General features: G+C 39.0%; 1 protein-coding gene across 1 annotated transcript in view; it reads right to left on the reverse strand.

Annotated features, from left to right (window-relative positions):
* Positions 1-116: 116 nt before the first annotated feature.
* fbxw10 (F-box and WD repeat domain containing 10) overlaps positions 117-20,180 on the reverse strand; it is a 74,543-nt gene continuing 54,479 nt past the window's right edge. Inside the window, exons 8-15 of the mRNA XM_063074290.1 lie at positions 13,495-13,698; positions 13,277-13,398; positions 9,499-9,647; positions 8,220-8,362; positions 6,729-6,887; positions 5,523-5,803; positions 5,144-5,329; positions 117-2,401 (exon numbers count right to left, since the gene is read on the reverse strand). Of these exons, the coding sequence (XP_062930360.1) occupies positions 1,581-2,401; positions 5,144-5,329; positions 5,523-5,803; positions 6,729-6,887; positions 8,220-8,362; positions 9,499-9,647; positions 13,277-13,398; positions 13,495-13,698 (2,065 nt within the window). The 3' untranslated portion in view covers positions 117-1,580. The remainder of the gene's footprint in view (positions 2,402-5,143; positions 5,330-5,522; positions 5,804-6,728; positions 6,888-8,219; positions 8,363-9,498; positions 9,648-13,276; positions 13,399-13,494; positions 13,699-20,180) is intronic.

A 20,180-nucleotide genomic window follows, 5' to 3' on the forward strand; every position in this document is an offset into this window, starting at 1 on the left:
GAGCTATGAACTTTTGTTATGCCAAAGTATTAAGGAAGTTGTGTCAAAAGCAGGGATATGTATTTTGGGGAGAGATCAACTATGACTGAAGAGGTGTGAGGTGCTAAATGATAAGCTCCAGTTTTTTTTCAACTTGAGCCCACAAAACCTTTGGGAATTGGTAATGCAATATATTTACTTGTCTTCAGTGACAGGCAAGAGAACCTTGTTTGATTTTTGTTCCTGAATTTGTCTTTTGCATTATCACTTCATTCCAATTTTAAAGGCTTTACTGGGTGTACCATAAGTTGTATCTGGGCTCTCACATATAGGTTCTGGATTTGTCCTCTTGTCTCTGGCAAAAACAAGGAGTAGGAGAAGTTTGTTTCTGGGCATGTGCTCAATTGGTTTTCCTGAACTAGGCTCCCTCATTGCCAGCAATTCCTAAAATCTTTCTGCAAGGTCTAGTACCTAAAATTGGGAAACTCAACATTCTTGCCATTAAGTTGTGTCCCAGCAGAACTTGTGTTGGTCCTCTAGTTTCCTATAGACTTCATCCTGACAGAAGGAAAGACCAAAAATGTCCAAATCAGGGTGGGAATGGGGATACGAGTTGACATGGTCTAAAACTAGGACCTCGGGATGGATATTGCAGATATGGTTGCTAAGTCAACTCTTGGTCACGCCAACATAGAGGAAGCCACATCAGGAACACCAAATGCAGTAGTTAAGGTTGGAGGAGATACATGTGACCGTTTGCCTCACTTGAAGTGACTGTTTCCATCCTTGAATGGTGTTGAAGGAGGAAGTGCAGGGACAAATGTTGCATCCATTGTGAAGGCAGGGGAAAGGTCCAGGGATAAGAGAGAGTTGGTTGTAGAAGGATGAGTGGACCAAGGAGTCAAGAAGGCAGTAGTCCCCAAAAATATAGATGCATAGAGCTAGATTTGTCCTCTTGTCTCTGGCAAAAACAGGAACAGAAGTTTGTTTCCAAGAATGCACTCAATTGTTTTTTTTCCAAATCCAAGCTCCCTCATTGTTGGCAATTCATAAATCTTTCTGCAAAGTCTCGTAACAAAGATAACTGGGTTTAAGTCCTTAACAATTTTAATTCTACTTAGGAATATATCTTGGTTGACCTTTTATAAACTGCATGTATTTATAAGCAATATCAAATCATTGTCGTTATCATCCATCTTAGCATTACAGTGCCAATTGAAACAGTAGGAACTAATCATTACTTGCTGACTATTCAGAATACGAATTTTGAGATGATCCCACATTACTGTATCCATGCACGTTAGCTGGTTTCCATGAAGTAAGAAACAACATACAAGCAGAAGCATTTAAACTTCCCATTCATTACTGGTGAACCCTGTTTTTTAAGCTATTTCTTCATAATACAGACTGGCACATTCTTTATCACAACAAATTATTCTGCCTTCATTTTTTTTCAAATCTTTACAGATGTATTTATTTTGTCAACTTTTAACATAACCTATATGAAAGGGGACAGACAAAGTGACATTTATAATGTTACCCTTGCATCTTGCAAAAGGTTTCTTCTCAATTACTGTATTACTTTATCAACTGTATTCTGTCTATGGTCTGTTTGGCAAATTTCTGTCCAATTTCAAGAACTTTATTGCCTTCAGATTAGCTATTCCCTTTTCCTGTTTTAGTTTTTGTCGGTTCATATTTTGTTCTGTAATTATTTCTTCCTCGTATTCTTTTCGTTGTTTTGGTGTCCGAAGTTTGAAGCCACTCCTATTTCGAAATGGGTTAATGTTTACACTCTGTTCAGATTTTGGTTCTGCAGCTACTGGGGATATCGTAGAAATTGGAACCAAGAAGCCGTTGAGTTGATTTCTTTCTTTTGAATCATTTGATACTTTGTTTTTCTTGATTATGTCTTCAAATGCAGTTTGTGGCCTATTCTTCTGACTGAAAAATTGGACAGGCTCTACAAACCCTAGAGTTGATTTTGATCGTTTAATCATTGGCTTTATCGCAAAACACTTTGTGTTGGGGGATTGAAGTGCAAAGTTCTGCATATGTTTTTGCTTTTTAAAATCGAAACTGTGAAGAATGGGTTGGATAGCAACATACTCTTCAGTTGATTCAGTGTCATTCCCAATAATTTTACCGCTTGTAACTGCGTGCTTTTTTGCAATAAATCTTCTCTCCATATCTTTCAAAGGATTTTGGTGCTGACCCCAATCAACAGAGAGTGAAATATTATTGAGAGTGTTTATTTCTGTTTCACTAAATCCAAAGCTGTTCTTAATAGCACTGACAGTCAAGTAGATGTTGTCTGAAGTTCTTGGCCTAGACAGCCTGTTTTTTTTAATCTGCTTTAAAGTATCTTGCTCACTTGCTGATAGAAACCTTGAAACACTTGACAATGAATCAGTCCTTTTATCTATACAAAGATGAAAAAACAGTAAATTTAAACCTGTTATGTCATAGTGGCTTTCATAATAAGTTGCAATAGGAATCATGCAAAACATCTTTTTAAAATAACCCTCTACATTCTCACTTTGTCCTTGCATTCTTTTGCATGCATTTCACTCTTTTGAAGTATTGTGGAAAGCAAAGAAGCCACTTCACCCTATATCCCTCAAAAAACAACGATAATCCTTTAAAGTGACAGTTGAGAGATAATAAGTTACTATGATATACTACACTTGCTCTTCAAAATGCTGTCCCCAGGTATTTTGTGTTTATACCAAATGCATTTACATGAGTCCAATGGTGTCGATGTGGGGTTGGGGACAGGAACTTTAGTGCCTCATAATCTATTAAGCAGCATAAGGAATGTATGGATGCATCTGTTTAAAGGACTTAAAAGGCTGTCGTATTTCTATACATATCCTTGTGGGGGTATAGCTCATCCAGAATGTTGCCTCTCATACAATGCCCTCACTACTGCCCTGGTGTGGCAACTTAGACTTCGTGCTGAAGGAACAGGATTTGGATTTGAACAACAAACTTCTGACACAAAGGCAAGATTGCTGGCACTGAGCTATGATTGGTAACTTATACAGACGTCGAATAACTGACATTCAGAATTTATAATTAAAATACTAACAGCAAATGCACATAAATGTTTTTTTTTTGAAATAACACTTTAGTGATGATGAGCCTGAGCATCCTTGTTGCAGCTGAAATAATCCTGTGGACTATTTTGTTTATGCTACAAATATTGATCTAGTTCTATTGCTGTAAAATTCTCTTAAGGACATGAGAAAATGCAAACCGCAGATGATGATAACAATAACTTTATTTATAGAGCACTTTTCATACAGTTGATGTAGTTCAAAGTGCTTTGCAGTGGGATAAAAGTACAAATGTATGGGAAAAAAAATAAAAGACAACAAGATGTTAGTTAAAAGGTTAAATAAATGGGTTTTGAGCCAACATTTAAAAGTGTCAACTGGGTCTGCAAGCACTTCTAGTTTTAGGTATTGAATGCCACAGTTTGGGAGTGTAATTAAAAAAAGTTGACTTGCCAATTATCTTTTGAGGGAGATTGTTTAAGAGACCGGCGGAAGAAGGCAACTGGATTATATAACAAAAACAATTTTATAATGTACTCTCGTCCCAGACCATTAAGAACTTTAAAAATAAGTAAGAGAACTTTAAACAATTCCAAAAGATACAGGAAGCCATTGCAGAGTAGATAGAATGGGATTGAAATGTTCCCTTATTCTAGTTGTGGTTAAAGTCTAGCAGCGGCGTTCTGAATGAGTCGGACTTTGTCAATAGCTTGCTTTGGAAGGTCAGTAACAAGTGTACAGTATTGCAGTAATCTAGTCTATTCAATATATAGGTGTAAATTAATTATTCAGCATCATTACATGACAGAAACGGATGTACCTTTGCAATATTCCTTTAGCGTAGAAATGCTGCTCTGGTCTCATTTCCTTATGTGGGATTTAAAATTAAAACTTGAATCAAGGATAACATTCATGCTTAACTTCTTATTTTACAAGGGGAGCCAAGTTCCCAAGTTTATCTCTTTTGGCTTTGGGGCCAACAAAGGTATTTCAGAAATTATTGTTCATCAATTTGTTTATTACAGCCATACCAAAAATCAGAGAAGAAAGGGTGTTATCATCATGAGGCTAAACCCAGATATACAGTTGTTGCCTTTTGGTTGTGGATTGAGAGAATTTGATAAACAAAATAGATCATATTTATACAATTTTATACACTATGAATAGAGTAATATTAACTGCATTTTCCTGGTATTTGCACCAGCTCAATTCTTTAAGGCGGGGAATGCAAAGTTCCATTCATGCTACAGAAACAAGCTCAACTTGTTCCTAAGACCATGCTGAATTAGCAAATTGACTTAGAGAAGGAGAAAGTCAATAATAGCTTTTCCCTGATGACTACTGAATAATTCCCCACTTTTCTGCTATATCTCCAACTCTAGGGACTCGCAGCCCAGTGAAGAAGGTAACTTAATTGAACCATTTCAATTACTGTGATAGTGATGAAATAGCAGGTTGCAAATTGCCATAATAATATTACTGGGAGCTTGTAAGGAATAAAACTAATTTCTACTCAATATGTCACTCTGAAGAAATATAGAATCACCAGCAACGAAGCAAAATATTGTAGGAGCTGATTGAACCTATCCAGCTTAAGCCCCACAAAATCAGGAGGCATTTCTATCTTGTTGATGAATGGCTGCCCTTCACACTCAAGATTCCCAAACATGGACAGGTGATCACTCCAACCTAATTAATGAGTAATTAATCATTGCTTTAAATAAAACATTGAATGTTTCAAGCCACCAAACTAACTGAAAGTTTCAAATTCCCCCACATTGTTTGCAACCTTTTGGGCAGCTGTTCAGGTATCAATGAGGAATTTGGTCTCTTTCTTTAATTTGAGTTTTACTCTAAAGAACTTAGAACTGGGAATCCTAATATGTTTTTCTAGGAGTATTGCGTTGATAATAAAACAACAATTTTGGATTGTTTTTTTAGTACTGAAAGTTCATAAATGAGAAGCGTTTTATTGAGGGGAAACAATAAGCCACCAATCAAAGAAGCAAAAGGGAAGAATATCATCACAGTCTATTTATCTGACCTACTAAAATTTATCTGGATATAAATCAAAGATAGGAATATATATTTTTTTAGTAACTCACCATACCCACAGCTGGACAGTGTGTAATCACTTCTTCCTTGAGAGAACACTTCTGGGGCGCTGGACACATAACCAGTTGGTGATTGTTTGGATAGAAATTCTGATTTCCGGTTAACAAGCATTGATTCTGGACCGTGATACTGAAATTCCCTCAAGTTTGGAATTTTCGTAGAACCTGACTGAATTCCTTCCAAAGAGTAACAAAGAGATAAATAATATCTTGACAGAAACCAACTGCAAAGTAATGTCAATCAACATCATGTTTATCTTTATTTAACTGTGTTAAATTTTCAATGTAATAAGATCCCACAATCACAATTGAGAATTTTTTTTAAAAAATATTTTAGAAATAACTATCTGAGAACTTCTAAAAGACTTACTTTGTGCCTCTTGCATACATCGGCTTGACATTAAGCGTGTATGATGGGACAGACCCTGTTGTGAGATCTCCTCCTGTCTATGATAGATCTTTTCGTTGGTTGAACCAATTCTTCTCATGCGCTGAGCACGAACATAACTGTGTGGCTGTTTCCTCAATGGTGCCATTTTAAATAGGTCTTCTTGTGCTGGACTTTCGATGATTGCAGATGGCACTGTATAGTCCCACGTGACATCCTCAAAGTGAAATGCGACCACAGTGGCAACAGTGTTTATTACAATGCTAAATGGAACAGTGCAGAAATCTGCGGTCATTCTCAGAGAAAGAAAACAAAATTACATTCATTCATATGTTACCATCATTTCTAACAAGGCTGGCACGTATAGTACGCCCTTAATCTTGGGAGGAAATTACGGTTCGACGACATTGGGGTTCTACAGGCACAAACTGGCTTCTCAAAGTCCAAACCTACGTCACTGTCGTGAGAGGTGGAAACAGGTAAGGTTAGCCAACAGGGCTCTGGTGAAACTACGTAGGCCAATCCCCTGTACAGTGAATACAGTGGATCACAGAAACATTGATGAACTCCAACCATACCATCGACTTTGGACGATGGAGACGGGAGGTCACCAATGGCCTATGTTTCACTGAGGGTTGATGGCCCAAGAAGAAGGCACACATTGGGTAATGTTCATGGCTGAACCAAGAGTGGGGCCTGGATATCTCCATGGTTCCACTAACTAAGGAGGTAATTACAGGCTTACAGCGAAGCGAAAGTGACAGAGCGGCCCATGTTAAACTCACTGATAGTGGACGGCGGGCAGAAGAGCGATGGAAGCAGGATGATCCTGAGAGGCAGACTATGCACAGGCCTGGTAGGATGGGAAGCAAGCAGGGCTGAAAGGGTGATAACGATGTGGGGTGAACCAGCAATGAACCATTGAATGTGCAACAGTAAAGGGCCTCAGAGTAGGATGTTTGGGACTAGCTGTGGACCTGGCAGGGTGGGGTTACAGCCAATTTGAAGGAGAGAAGACAGAGTGGAGATCGAGCTGACCTGAGATGGAGGTGGAAGCTGAAGTGGGCCTGGAAGGGTGAACCAAGGGCAGGGATGAGCAATGGAAAGGCACAATTAACCAGAGGAGTAGGGTGTACAGAACTGAACCGGGCAATGTGATTCCATAGTTTCTAGAAACCTACATCATACCTCTTTTCAGAAAGGTAAAAGGAAAGCACTGGATCACCACGGCCACTTGCTCTCATCACTCTTAGACAGGTGCCACGGTACAGGTCAAAAATTCTGATCTTCCCATCACTGCATCCACTGAGTACCCGAAGGTAAAGATGATGCAGACAAAGTACCTCACTGTAGAGTGATAAGGTCATAAATAACATTCTAACAACCTGCAGTGTGAAAGGATTATAAACAAAACTCCAACAACTTCAACTGACATTTTGTGCTGTTGAAATACAAAGTAAATCAATGAGGGAAATCAAAAATAACAAAGGGCAATAGGTTAAGTTGAAGTTAACCATTAAACTATGACAAGGCAAAATATTAACAAATTTGAAACAGTAACCCCATCTATTTGCCATTAACTCTGGTAGTGATGAAGAAGGCAGGCAGCCAGACCTCTTTCAGGTGGTTAGGACAGTTGTTGAAATTTTTGGAGTCTATATTCCATCTCTTTAATAGCTTTTCTATTTTAACCATGGTCCCTGAGCTTTGGAAAACCTTGGAGATGAATGGAAGTGAACGGTGGGGTAACCAGGAGCAGGACCTGTTAATTTATCCTGTAAAATCCACTTACTGGCAGAAAACGATTGAAAGACAGAAATCCCATTCTGTTGGGGTTTCCTCACATCCTGTGCAGCTTTCAGAGCCTAGTACCACAATGCTTTCAAGTCATGAAAATGCACACTGACAAATTATACAAAAACATAATTTGTGAATGTGAACTTGAGGCATTCTGAGTTCACAGTTAGGATGAAGGACTATCTTCAGGAACAATAATCTGTGTGGATATTGCTTCTTCATTCAGGATAGATAGAAGCACACCTTCCAGTGAAGTTCAGATGGTTAAACTGTCGGGTGCTGAGGCGTTATATGCCCACTGTGAAGTAGCTGCATTGGGTATCTGTGAATTCAGGCTCAAGCTTAGACACCTGTGCCTGAATTGCTCTCACAATGTTGGTCACTGCTCTCAGGATCATACCTGTCCTCATCTGCCAATACAAGGCACTGCTCGCAGTTTGCTGGTCACAGCTACATTAGGCAGGCCGTTGCCATTCTCTGCTCACCATATCACACTTCATCTTACTGCACCTTTAAGAGCTGGCTGATGAACTTCAGCACTAACACTGATAAGTTTGCAGAGTAATGCCAGCACGGTGACATACAAGGCAAACCTACAGCAAAGTTTTATTTTTCCAATTAGCACTAACATATTTCACAGCCTTTAAAAGGTGTTTTTCTCAAAAAAGCATTGGAGAGGTTTGCACCGATATTGTGACATTAAGAACTAAAAGGGGAGAGAAATTTCTGGCACCATGATGGAGAAAATAATCGTTGTCTGTTCAACTTGTGTAATGGAGAAATAGATGTGAAATATAACACATAACACACTGGGAAAAACAATTTTCACAGTTTAGAATTAGTATGCATTGCTCGAGTCTTTCATTCAGTCAAGTTACTCACCTTGGATGCCTGAATGTCAATAAACATTTATTAAATTTGCCAATCATACTCCAGGCCTTAACAGTTTCATCTTTGCTCCCACTAACCAAGTGCCATTGGTCGAAAGACAAACACGTGACTGGGCCCTGGTGACCACTCAGAATCTGAATATCAGAAAAGGAAAATGCATCAACTGAGACAAATACTGTGGTCAACCAACCTAACTAGAGCAATGCACAATTAACTTAAATTGGCATTTTGCATACTGAATAGTGTAGAATGTACAGATGCTACATTAAGTACCATAGACCATAAGACATAGGAGCATAATTAAGCCATTCAGCCCATCATGCCTGCTATCATTTGATCATGCATGCACCAGCAGGACTAATGCTAAGCATCATTAAGAGAGCTAAGCAAAACAAGAACTTCAGTGAGTTCTTGATATGAATTAAGTTCAAGAATATATGATCCTTATGAATAGTTATGTAAACATGGTTAGTGCTGGACATCCACAGTTGATTGCTCACACATGGTTTTCCTTGGCTAATGCAAACCAGAAAGATGACGGTCGTGTATGGGCAGATTTTGGTCACAGAGCATATTGTCCTTGTGATGGATGCATTGGAAGTGAGACACTTGTGCATCCACCTCCAGAAAGTGTCTTTGTCAGGAAGAGATGTAGTGCATTTGTGAAAGTTTGTTACAAACAGCTGCATAGTGCAGGGCTCTGTGCTGTGTAGGTTATTCCCAGGGATACACACTGAATAATGTGCATTACATAATGCACCTTGTACTGTTACTTCTCCAGAATCTATTGCAGGAAAGGGAACAATGCAATGAAAGATTCCCGCTGACATTCCCAAAACTCCCTGATTTTTGCAATCAACTGCTGCAAATGGCATGCAGTGAGATCAGGAACTATGTACTGAGGGATTGCTGAAGTTGTGTGCAATCACTATAATGATTACAGCTTGGAGCTCCCCAACCATCACACACTAATTAATTGAAGTCTGTGAACCGTCAATTAGCATTGTATATGAATGATAACTGATTACAGGCTAACATTAGTGGGAGAACATAATCATCATGAAAAAACTTGCCTTGAATAATCTGCATTGTATACATTTGATCTTTTTATGAATAAAGATTACTTTTAAATTGTAGAAGAGGATAAGTTCACGTAATTTCTGATGCTTTCCCTGTTGTTGCGTCATATTCCTATTGTCCAGTGGGATAATGCATCCTCGAGGAATGACATAGCACTGAAGAAAAAATTGATCCATTCTTTCTCGAATACCTTAACTATGGAGTTTGATTCCAGGTTCCAGATGTGGATTTCCCCATTCTCACAGCTGCTTATCACATTCTTCTCACTAACAGCCACAGACAGAACTGGCTTATTATGCCTGAGGCTTGAGAGACATTTTCCTTGCTCAAGGTCCCATACTGGTGGTTTAAAAAAGTTATTTTAAACAACGTCAAGCAACACCATTAGTACACTGTTCAAAACAAGATTCCACGTTGACTGAATTATCCCAGTGACAGATTTATCATTAATAATGTAGCCAATTATGATAAAATGACTAATATTGAACGCAGTTCTGTATTCAAGGACACAGTATGTGATAGGTAAGATCTGAATTATGGCATGAAATTAGGTAATAAATCAACTTGATCCTTTACTGTGGAGAAATGCATGAGAAAGGTTCACTTCTGAAAAGGCAAGGATATAAACATCAGAAACAAATAGGGAATTACTTCTTTAAATTGATACTGCAGCCTACTAAGATTAATTGTATTTATTGAAATTAGCATAAATATCATAATAAATTACATTTTCATTCTCTCAGCTGGTGTTCATGAAACTTACATCTGCTTCACTGATGAGGCTAAAGTGTAAATTAAAGCCACTACTTCAAACTCCATGTTTTTACATAGCACTGATGCTGCCAAGACCACATAAATCTCTATAACATTCATTTGGTTTGATTCTGGCACTGAGCTACAGAACATTTAATGCAATAGTTTTAAATTACATATTCCTTTGTGTCTAAGATGGAATTCAATTAATATTTAAATATTTTAAATGCTGGATTTTGTTAAATCGGGACAGAAATTGCACTCCATTTACAAGGTTAAGAGATTCACACCATCAAGGCACCTTTTAAAGATCAGTTACAAATAATAATTCTCATTAACTCGTATGTTTACCTCCCTCCACCACCCTCCCCGCCCCCACTTTCTGCAGGAATTGCTCCCTCCATGATTTAAAAATTCGAAGTACATTCCCTTGTCCGTTCATCCCTCCCCACCAATCTCCCTCCTGGAAATCATCCCTGAAAGTGGCCAAGGTACTATATCTGCCCATTCATCTCCATTCAGGGCCCCAAACAGTCCTTCCAGGTGAGGCAACACCTGCGAATCTGCTGGTGTTGTCTATTGTGTCTGGTGCTCCCAGTGCGGCCTCCTCTACATCAGCAAGGCCCGTCATAAATTGGGGGACCACTTCACTGAGCACTTCCACTCCATCTGCCAAAAAATGGAACTTCCCGGTGGCCAAATATTTTAATTCAGATTCCCACTCCCGTCCTGACATGCCAGTCTATGGCTTCCTCTTGTGCAGGATGAGGCCACCCTCAGGATAGAGAAGCAACACCTTATAGTCCGTCTGGGTAGCCTCCAACCTGACGGCATGAATATTGATTTCTCTTTCAGGCAAAATTATTTCCCTCCCCCTCCCATGTCCTTCTATTCCCCACTTGGGCTTCTTACCTCTTCTCATCCGCTTACCACCTCTCCCAGAATCCCCTCCTCCTTCCCTTTCTCCTACGGTCCACTCTCCTCTCCTATCAGATTCCTTCCTCTCCAGACCTTTATCTTTTTTTACCCACCTGGCTTCACCTACCACCTTTTAGTTATACTTTACTTCATAATTTATTGTCGCCAAACAATTGGTACTAGAACATACAATCAGCACAGCGATATTTGATTCTGTGCTTCCCACTCCCTGGATTACAAATATTAAATATTAAAAATGATTAAAATTAGTAAATATTAAAAATTTAAATTATAAATCATAAATAGAAAATAGAAAAATGGGAAATGATAACCTTCTAGTTGTCCTCCCTCCTCTCCCACCAGCTTTTTATTCTGGTGTCTTCACCTTTCCTTTCCAGTCCTGAAGAAGGGTCTTGGCCCAAAATGCAGACAATTTATTCATTTCCATAGATGCTGCCTAACTTGCCAAGTTCTCGCAGCATTTTATGTGTGTTACTCTCATTAACTTCACTGTTTTCATTTTGATATTTAACAATGTATGCTGATATCTATTCAGAGTGGGAAAGAATTAATGCAGCCAGTGGCATAAGACTGCTGAGTTATCAGCAATCATCTGTCCTGGCTCCACAGACCACAACATGGGCTAATCTAAATTGGTCCATCGAAATTATACTACAGCATTCCATGCTTTGACAAAGTAGTGAAATAAATTAACAGAATGGATCAAATAAAAATTGGATTTGATTGTTATTTCAGACTCGTGTTGCTGCTTCAGATTATGAAAGCAGATGTTAGGAATCTGAAGTAAAAGAAAAATTGCTGGTAGCACATAAGGAACATACATGGTGAGAAGCAGAACTAACATTCCAGATCTTGTTAAGAGCTAAGTGCAGAGGCAAGGAAGGGGAGAAGAAGTGGAAAGAATAGCAAGAATGAATGGCTAGTGTTTAACAGAAAGAAGTTGGATGCAAGACAAGAGAGGTGATGATGAATCTGGGAGGAAACCAAAGATAGATCTCAAGGAAGTGGAAATGAAACATCAAAATATTACCAAAAGAGGATGATGTGTTATGGGCCAAGCCCAGTGAATGAGCTGACTTCATAAACAGTTATAAAGCAACTAGCATAAAGGAGAACTATAGCTCAGCATCCTTACACCATCAATTGCATTACCTGCCTGATTGCTATTAGGGTGCATCCTTAAATGATCAAAACATAATCCAATAAAGACAGTTTGATTTCTCATCTCCAACACTAACAAATTTCTACGGATGGCAGAATGCTACTGTTATGAAATGCTGACTTTCAGTGGAAATACTAGATATATTAGCACTAAGTGTCAAAAGCTTGTTCACCATTTAGGGAACTAATCAGGAAACTGAACATCTATCAGCTAAAAAATAGAGCTCAGATCAAGAGAAAACTAGAAAAAAACAAAGAGATGGGATTGCCCCACACATTATTCTAAATTCCAGTGGGTACAGTCCCAAAGCTGCCAAATGCTCATCATGTGCTAACCCCTTCATTCCTGGAATCATCCTCCTGAACCTCCTCTGGACTTTCTCCAAAGACAATACATCCTCTCTCAGATAAGGGGCCCAAAACTGCTGGCAATTCTCCAATGGCCGCCTGACCAGTGGATTATACAGCTTCAGCATTATCTCCTTGTTTTTAAATTCTATTCCCCTTGAAATAAATGCCAACATTGCATTTGCCTTCTTTACACAGACTCAACCTGAGAGTCTGTGTAAAGATACATGTGATTTATGCTTCTCCCTCTCAAATTGCAGTTTGAATTCAATCATATTACGATCACCGCTTCCTAAAGGTTCCCTTATGTTAAACTGACTAATAAGATCTGGGACTAATAACAGCACCCAATCTAAGATAGCCTTTCCCCTAGTAGGCTTGAGAACAAGCTGCTCGAAAAAGCCATTTCGTAGGCATTCAACAAATTCCCCCTCTTGCAATCCAACACCAACCTGATTTTCCCAATCCCCTTGCATATTGAAATCCCCCATGACAATTGTGACTTTACCCTTATTACATGTCCTTTCCAGCTCCTTTTGCAAAGTCAACCCCACATCTCGGCTACTATTCTGTTTTCAGGACCTCCTCTGTTTTTCTACCTCTATCGTTGGTACCAATATGTATCACGGCTTCTGGCTGCTCACCCTCTGTTTTGAGGATATTGTGGATGCGCTCAGAACATTGCGGACCCTGGACAAGATGGAAAAGTGGAATCTTGTTCAGTCCCGGGTAGATTAGGGTAAAACTATACCTGAAGTTTGGCTAACCTTTGGTCAAACAGTCCATTGCCCCTGATACAAGCCTGTCCTTGTGCAGCTGCAGAGAGGTTATACCTCCCATGTGACCACGGTATATGGTCATACACGACCCTGTCGTCAGGTTCCACCGTCTAAAAGTGAACAATTAACAAATCAAACAATTAAACAGTTTATTTAGAAATGCGCTCCTTGCTGAGAAATTTAGATTAAAGTACTTTAACTCCCACCTGATGCTGAGGTCAAAACTTCCGCTGAGGACAAAATTGCGCTCCTCACATAGAAAGAGTGTCTTGATGCTTCCGGCATGCCCCTGTATTACATTTGTAATGTCTTTGGAACGATTGATATCCAAAAATCGTATTTTTCTGTCTGATGAGCCACTGGCTATCATTGTTCCCCCATTGTAGTGGATTACCCTGCTGGGATCAGTCCTGAACAATCAAAGACAGAAGGGATTGAACATTGCAAATCACTTTCCATTAGATCCCGATGTTGTCATTTTATTTACCCATGGATATCACCCATCCTTATACATTCTAAATTCAAACAGGACTAGTTAAATGGACATACTGACTTATTTCAAATCAAGTGCTTCTATTAACATGAATTTTATAAAGGAACTGCATTTAGCAACTGTGAACCTCTAAATTTTCTGCTTTGTCAAAGCTCTAAGTTCAGAATTATACCGAGAACCTCTGTTTAATATATTTATAAGCACGATGCACATATTAAAATTAATATTTTTACCAGAGTCTTTCTCACCAATGAAAACAGAAAATTTTAGGATGTTCAGTGGCTAAATATCAACTCTGGAGAGAAAAAGAGGTAACACGTCAGATTAACAAAACAGTCCTTCATCCAAACTAGACCAATGAAGATTTATTGATTTGGATTTTAACTCAGTTTCCCTGTCCATAGAACTGATTTAGTATCCCCTGTTAGTATTTTCTGTTTTTATGTTGAAATCTTGAATATGTAGATTGATGTGTAGGAACACACAAAAAAAGTGCTTAAGTAACTCAGCAGGTCAGGCAGCATCTATGTAAGTGAATGATCAGATGAATTTTTGGGCAAGACCCTTCTTCAGGATTGAGAAGGAAAGGGGAAGATGCCAGAACATAAAGGTAGGGGGAGGAAACTGACAGGTGAAGCCAGGTAGGTGAGAAAGGCCAAGGGCAGGAAAAGAAGAAATCTGATAGGAGAGGAGAATGGACTACAGGAGAAAGGGAAGGCGGAGGGAGGAGTTGATAGTCAGGTGGTAAGAGAAGAAAGGGCAGAGTGCAACATGGGGTAAAAGTGGAGGGGGAGGGAATTTTTTTTTAACCAGAAGGAGAATTCGATATTCATGCCATCATCTTGGAGACTACCCAGACAGAACCTCAGGTGATGCTCCTCCACCCTGAGGGTGGTCTCATCTTGGCACAAGAGGAGCCCACAGACCGATATGTCGGAATGGGAATGGGAATTGGAATTAAAGTATTTGTTGTATAGGATTTTGTGAATAAAATATGCAAGAGTCATTTTATGTGCTTAACAAAAGCTGCAGCTCCTTACTTCTATTATCAACAAACCAAAGAACAGTCACCTTACCCTAAAGTCATTACCTCAGACACCATCTCTTAAAATGAACCAACAACTCACTGACGTTGTTTGTGAATTATGTAGAACAGTTTTTATTATGAAAAATATGTGTCCTCTGTCAGCCATTACATTACCCTACAGTTGTTTGCTCAGTATTTGCTGTGCAGACTCTTTCTTTGGCTGGGTGGAATGATGGCCCAGCTGTTAATGCGGCTTCCTCTCATCTCTAGAGATATAGGTTCAGTCCTGACCATGGGTGCTGTCTGTATGGTGTTTGTACAGTTTCTCCATAACGGCAATAGACTTCTGTCGGATTTTGCAGTTTCCTGTCCCATCCTAAAGACGTGATGGTGGATTAATTGGCAACACCAAATTACTTCTGAAGGAAGGATAATACCAAAAGGAGCATAAAGGAAGGAGAAAATATATTATGAGGTACTGGGAAATAAGAAGAGTGGGTAAGGGTGTCAAAGGTTATGGGGAAAAGGCAGGAGAATGGGGTTGAGAGAGAAAATAGGCCAGCCATGATCGAATGGAAGACCAGACTCGATGAGCTGAATGGCATAACTCTGCTCCTCTGTCTTATAGTCTTATGGAACAGGACTGATGTGATTGCTCCTGGGGAACTAACATAGACCCAATGGGCCAATTATTCTCCTCTTCTGGCAAAATAAGATGTTGAGTCACCGTCTAGTGGCAGTCAAAGGTATTAAATCTCACACAGATCAAAAAATTGTAAAGTTGAAACTGACTTCAGAATTTAATAGGTTAATCGATAGTAACTATGTACTTCATTTAGGTCTAGAACATAGCTTTAAAATTAGAGTTAGCTGGTCCAAGGTGATATCGGAAAGCACTTCCTCAGAAATAAATCTGGAATCTCCCTGTTTTTCCAAAAAGATCTGTCAAATAAATAAATTAAAACTGATTTGGCAGAAGGGGTATGTGAGAATCAAGGCAGTCAGACATAGTTAAGATCAGATCAGCCACTATTTAACTGATTTGTGGAACAGTTTTGAGGCATTGAATGCCTTTCTCAAACAACAACTATTTCAGAAGAAATCCTAGAAGATGCTCGAAGGGGCAATAGTTACAAAAAGATGTGACAGGAATCCAAGCAGTAAGATGCCTGTGAGCAATAAATGATGTCCGTTCTGTTGGCAAGATAGATTATAGTGTGACCCACTGTAAGCAAGACACTCTAGTCGGTCCAGCATTTTAATTTGTTTTGTAAGATTAAGTGAAGCCAAACTTACTCTGCCAGTTACTTCATTGTACTGTTGTCTCTGTTCTGTTTAACCAGAGTGAAAATAAGTTGGTGAATTAAACCAAGCAACCCATTGCTGACTCCACCTTCAGAAAAATTAACAGAACAGATAAAGTAGATACCAACCATAGGTACACTAACACTGAGGGCAAAGTATTGTGAATACTGGAAATCTAAAACGAAAAAACAAAACGTTGGGCAACATTAGCAAAGAGAAAAACAGAGTTAACTTTTCATTGTCCTGGGAAATGTTAAGATGCACATTCAGAGTAGCTTGCTCTCCACCATCTCCAGTGGATGCTGTAACATATTCTCCCTGTACTCAACAGCATTCTGAAAGGTCACTTTACAATCTTTGCCACTACTCTACAATCACCAGTCAACAGCCTGTAATCCCCAAGCTCAAACCTGTTTACTTCCCCATCACAATGTCACATGATAGCCCAGCAGATCCAACTCCTGCCTGCTAACCTTCTTCCTTCTTATCATTGTTGCAAACAGTGCAGCGAGCAACACTGTCATTATTTTTTACCCCTATTAGGCAGGGATACACTTTAATGTAGTCTGGGGTGACGTACATTTTATATTTTCTTTTTTAGGAACACTCTGCCGTGGCACACGTTCTTTCTCTCTCTCTCTCGCTCTCTCTCTCTCTCTCTCTCTCGCTCTCAAAAAAATTGATTTCCGGGATATTGTATATAATTTGCAGGCATCAGGGAGCCACTATTCATATGCGGGAGACTCCTGGAACTTCCGGGGGAGGTGGGATGTCTGGAATTGTACAATTATGATTATAACCACTGTATCTACAATTTGAAGCAGCAAATATAGCCTTTTTGGATCCATATTATTTTGTCTTCTCATAACTTTTGGAAGTTAATAATTCCTGCCTTCCAGCATAACACAGGCTGCTTTCTTCCTTTTGTCTCCTGCACTCTTTCCCTTCAATCAGCAAAGAGACTAACTTATAACTTATTTGTCCATGGGTAACAATGAAAGGTTATTGACCTGAAATGTTAACTCTGTTCCTCTGCTGTGTGGGTATGGACAAACACATCATTTTCTGTATTTTTTTTATTACATCCCCTTCCTGATCTATCTAAACCAAAGAAAGGCAAAGTTCAGTATGTGCTTTCCCCTTGAATCTTGTTTCTGTCCTATCCCTAGCCTTTTAAGTTATTACTTATCTTCCAAGTTCCAGTACTGTGCAAGGTGATACAAGGCTGAGTACTGTACAAGTTTCCGAAAAAAAGCAGGCAACTAGATCACTCATGAGTTGTGTCAAACATCATCTAGCCCAAGTTGATACCTGTGGCAAACCAATATCCACATACAGGAAATATTAAGTAAACAAAAGGATAAAAGATTAAACCAAAAGAACATGTAATTAGACATTAAAACTTAAAATTAATCCAAAAATAAAAAAACAGAGGAAGATGATGTATTCTAATATTTTTAAAACACAAGATAGGTTCACAATACTCAAAATCATAAGACCATAAGACATAGCAGAATTAGGCCATTCAGCCCATTGAGTCTGCTCTCTCATTCCAACATGGCTGATCCCTGATCCCACTCAGCCCCATACACCTGCCTTCTCTCTATATCCTTTGATGCCCTGACCAATCAGGAAACAATAAACTTCTGCCTTAAATATACCCACAGATTTGGCATCTACTGCAGTCTGTGGCAAAGCATTCAACAGATTCACCACTCCCTGGCTAACAAAATTTCTCCTTACATCCATTCTAAAAGGACACCCCCTCGATTTTGAGGCTGTGCCCTCTAGTTCTGGATACCCCCACCATAGGAAACATCCTCTCCATATCCACCCTATCTAGTCCTTTCAACATTCGGTAGGTTTCAATGAGATTCCCATGCATTCTTGTAAATTCCAGTGAGTACAGGCCCAAAGCTGTCAAACGCTCCTCATATTTTAACACCTTCATTCCCAGAATCATCCTCGTGAACTTCCTCTGGACTCTCTCCAATGACAACACATCCTTTCCAAGATATGGGGCCCAAAACTGTTGACAATATTCCAAGTGTGGTCAGACTGGTGTCTTATAAAGCTTCTGCATTATTTCCTTGTTTTTATATTCTATTCCCCTTGAAATAAATGTCAACATTGCATTTGCCTTCTTTACCACAGACTCAACCTGTGAATTAACCTTCTGGGAGTCTTGCACCAGGACTCCAAAGTCCCTTTGCATCTCTGATGTTTGAATCTTCTCCCCATTTAGGTAATAGTCCGCGCTATTGTTCCTTTTACCAAAATGCATTATCATACATTTCCCAACACTGTATTCCTTCTGCCACCTTTTTGCCCATTCTTCCAATCTGTCTAAGTCTTGCTGCAATCGCATTGCTTCCCTCCACCTATCTTCGTATCATCTGCAAATTTTGCCACAAACCCATCAATTCCATTATCCAAATCATTGACAAACAATGTGAAAAGTAGCAGTCCCAATACCGACCCCTGTGGAACACCACTATTCACCAGCAGCCAAACAGAAGTGGCCCCCTTTATTCCCAGTCACTGCCTCCTCTCTGTCAGCCATTTCTCTATTCATGCCAGTATCTTTTCTGTAATGACATAGCATTTTATCTTGCTTAACAGCCTCATGTGTGGCACCTTATCAAACGTCTTCTGAAAAGTGAATGATATTCACTGCCTCTCCTTTGTCCACAGTGCTTGTTACTTCCTCGAAGAATTCTAACAGATTTGTTGGGCAAGATTTCCCTTCACAGAAACCATGCTGACTTTGATGAGGTACCCCAAAATCTCATCCTTAATAATAGACTACAACATTTTCCCAACAACTGAGGTTAAGCTAACTAGCCTATAATTTCCTTTATTCTGCCTTCCTCCCTTCTTAAAGAGTGGAGTGACATTTGCAACCTTCCAGTCCTCCGGGACCATGCCAGAATCAAGTGATTCTGAAAGATCATGACCAATACATCTGTTATCTCTTTAGCAACCTCTTTCAGGACTCTGGGATGTAGTCTATCTGGTCCAGGTGACTTATCCACCTTAAGACCTTTCAGTTTGCCTGGCACTTTTTCCTTTGTAAGAGCAATGGCACTCACTCCTTCTCCCTGACACTCCCGGACCTCTGGCACACGGCTAGTGTTTTCCACAGTGAGGAATGATGCAAAGTGCCCATTAAGTTCTTTTCTTTCTTTTTAAATCTTTTTATTAGTTTTTCAGAATTATAAACTCAATAACAAAGTTGGTACAAAGAGATTGGAAAAATGTTCATCAGCATATATAAAATAAATTTTAAATAACATAGAAATAAAAGACTTCCAAACTCATAATGAGATTAAACATTAACAAAGAAATAAAAAGAAAAAAATATATATAAACAAAAAAACCCCAAAAGAAAAAGAGGAAAAAAAAACCCCCAAAAAAGGCAAAACAGGGCTAGACCAACAGCTTGTATCAGACACGATCAATAATGTCGTTAACTCCGCTTCTCTCATCATATAATTTTAGAAAAAAGATTTGGAGAGGTCAGATTACATCATATGAAAATGTTGCATAAAAGGTTTCCAAGTATCTTCAAATTTAACCAAAGTGTCAAAAATATCACTTCTAATTTTTTCTAAATTTAAACTTAATATGGTTTGAGAAAACCATTGGAATATAGTTGGAGGATTAGTTTCCTTCCAGTTCAACAAAATAGATCTTCTCGCCGTTAAAGTAACAAAAGCTATCATTCGAGAGGCTGAAGAAGACAAAGATCTATGTTCTACCATTGGCAATCCAAAGATTGCCGTAATAGGATGGGGTTTTAAATCAAAGCATAGAACTGTTGAAATAATATCAAAAATGTCTTTCCAATATTTTTCCAAAAGAGGACAGGACCAAGACATATGAGTTAAAGAAGTCACTTCAGAGTGACATCTATCACAAGTAGGGTTTATATGGGAATAAAAACGAGCTAGTTTATCTTTGGACATATGAGCTCTGTGTACTACTTTAAATTGTATTAAAGTATGTTTAGCTTATATAGAAGAAGTACTAACTAATTGAAAAAATTTATCCCATTTCTCTATAGG

This window comes from Mobula hypostoma, chromosome 22 (genome assembly GCF_963921235.1).
Source record: "Mobula hypostoma chromosome 22, sMobHyp1.1, whole genome shotgun sequence".
Taxonomy (NCBI): Eukaryota; Metazoa; Chordata; class Chondrichthyes; order Myliobatiformes; family Myliobatidae; genus Mobula; species Mobula hypostoma.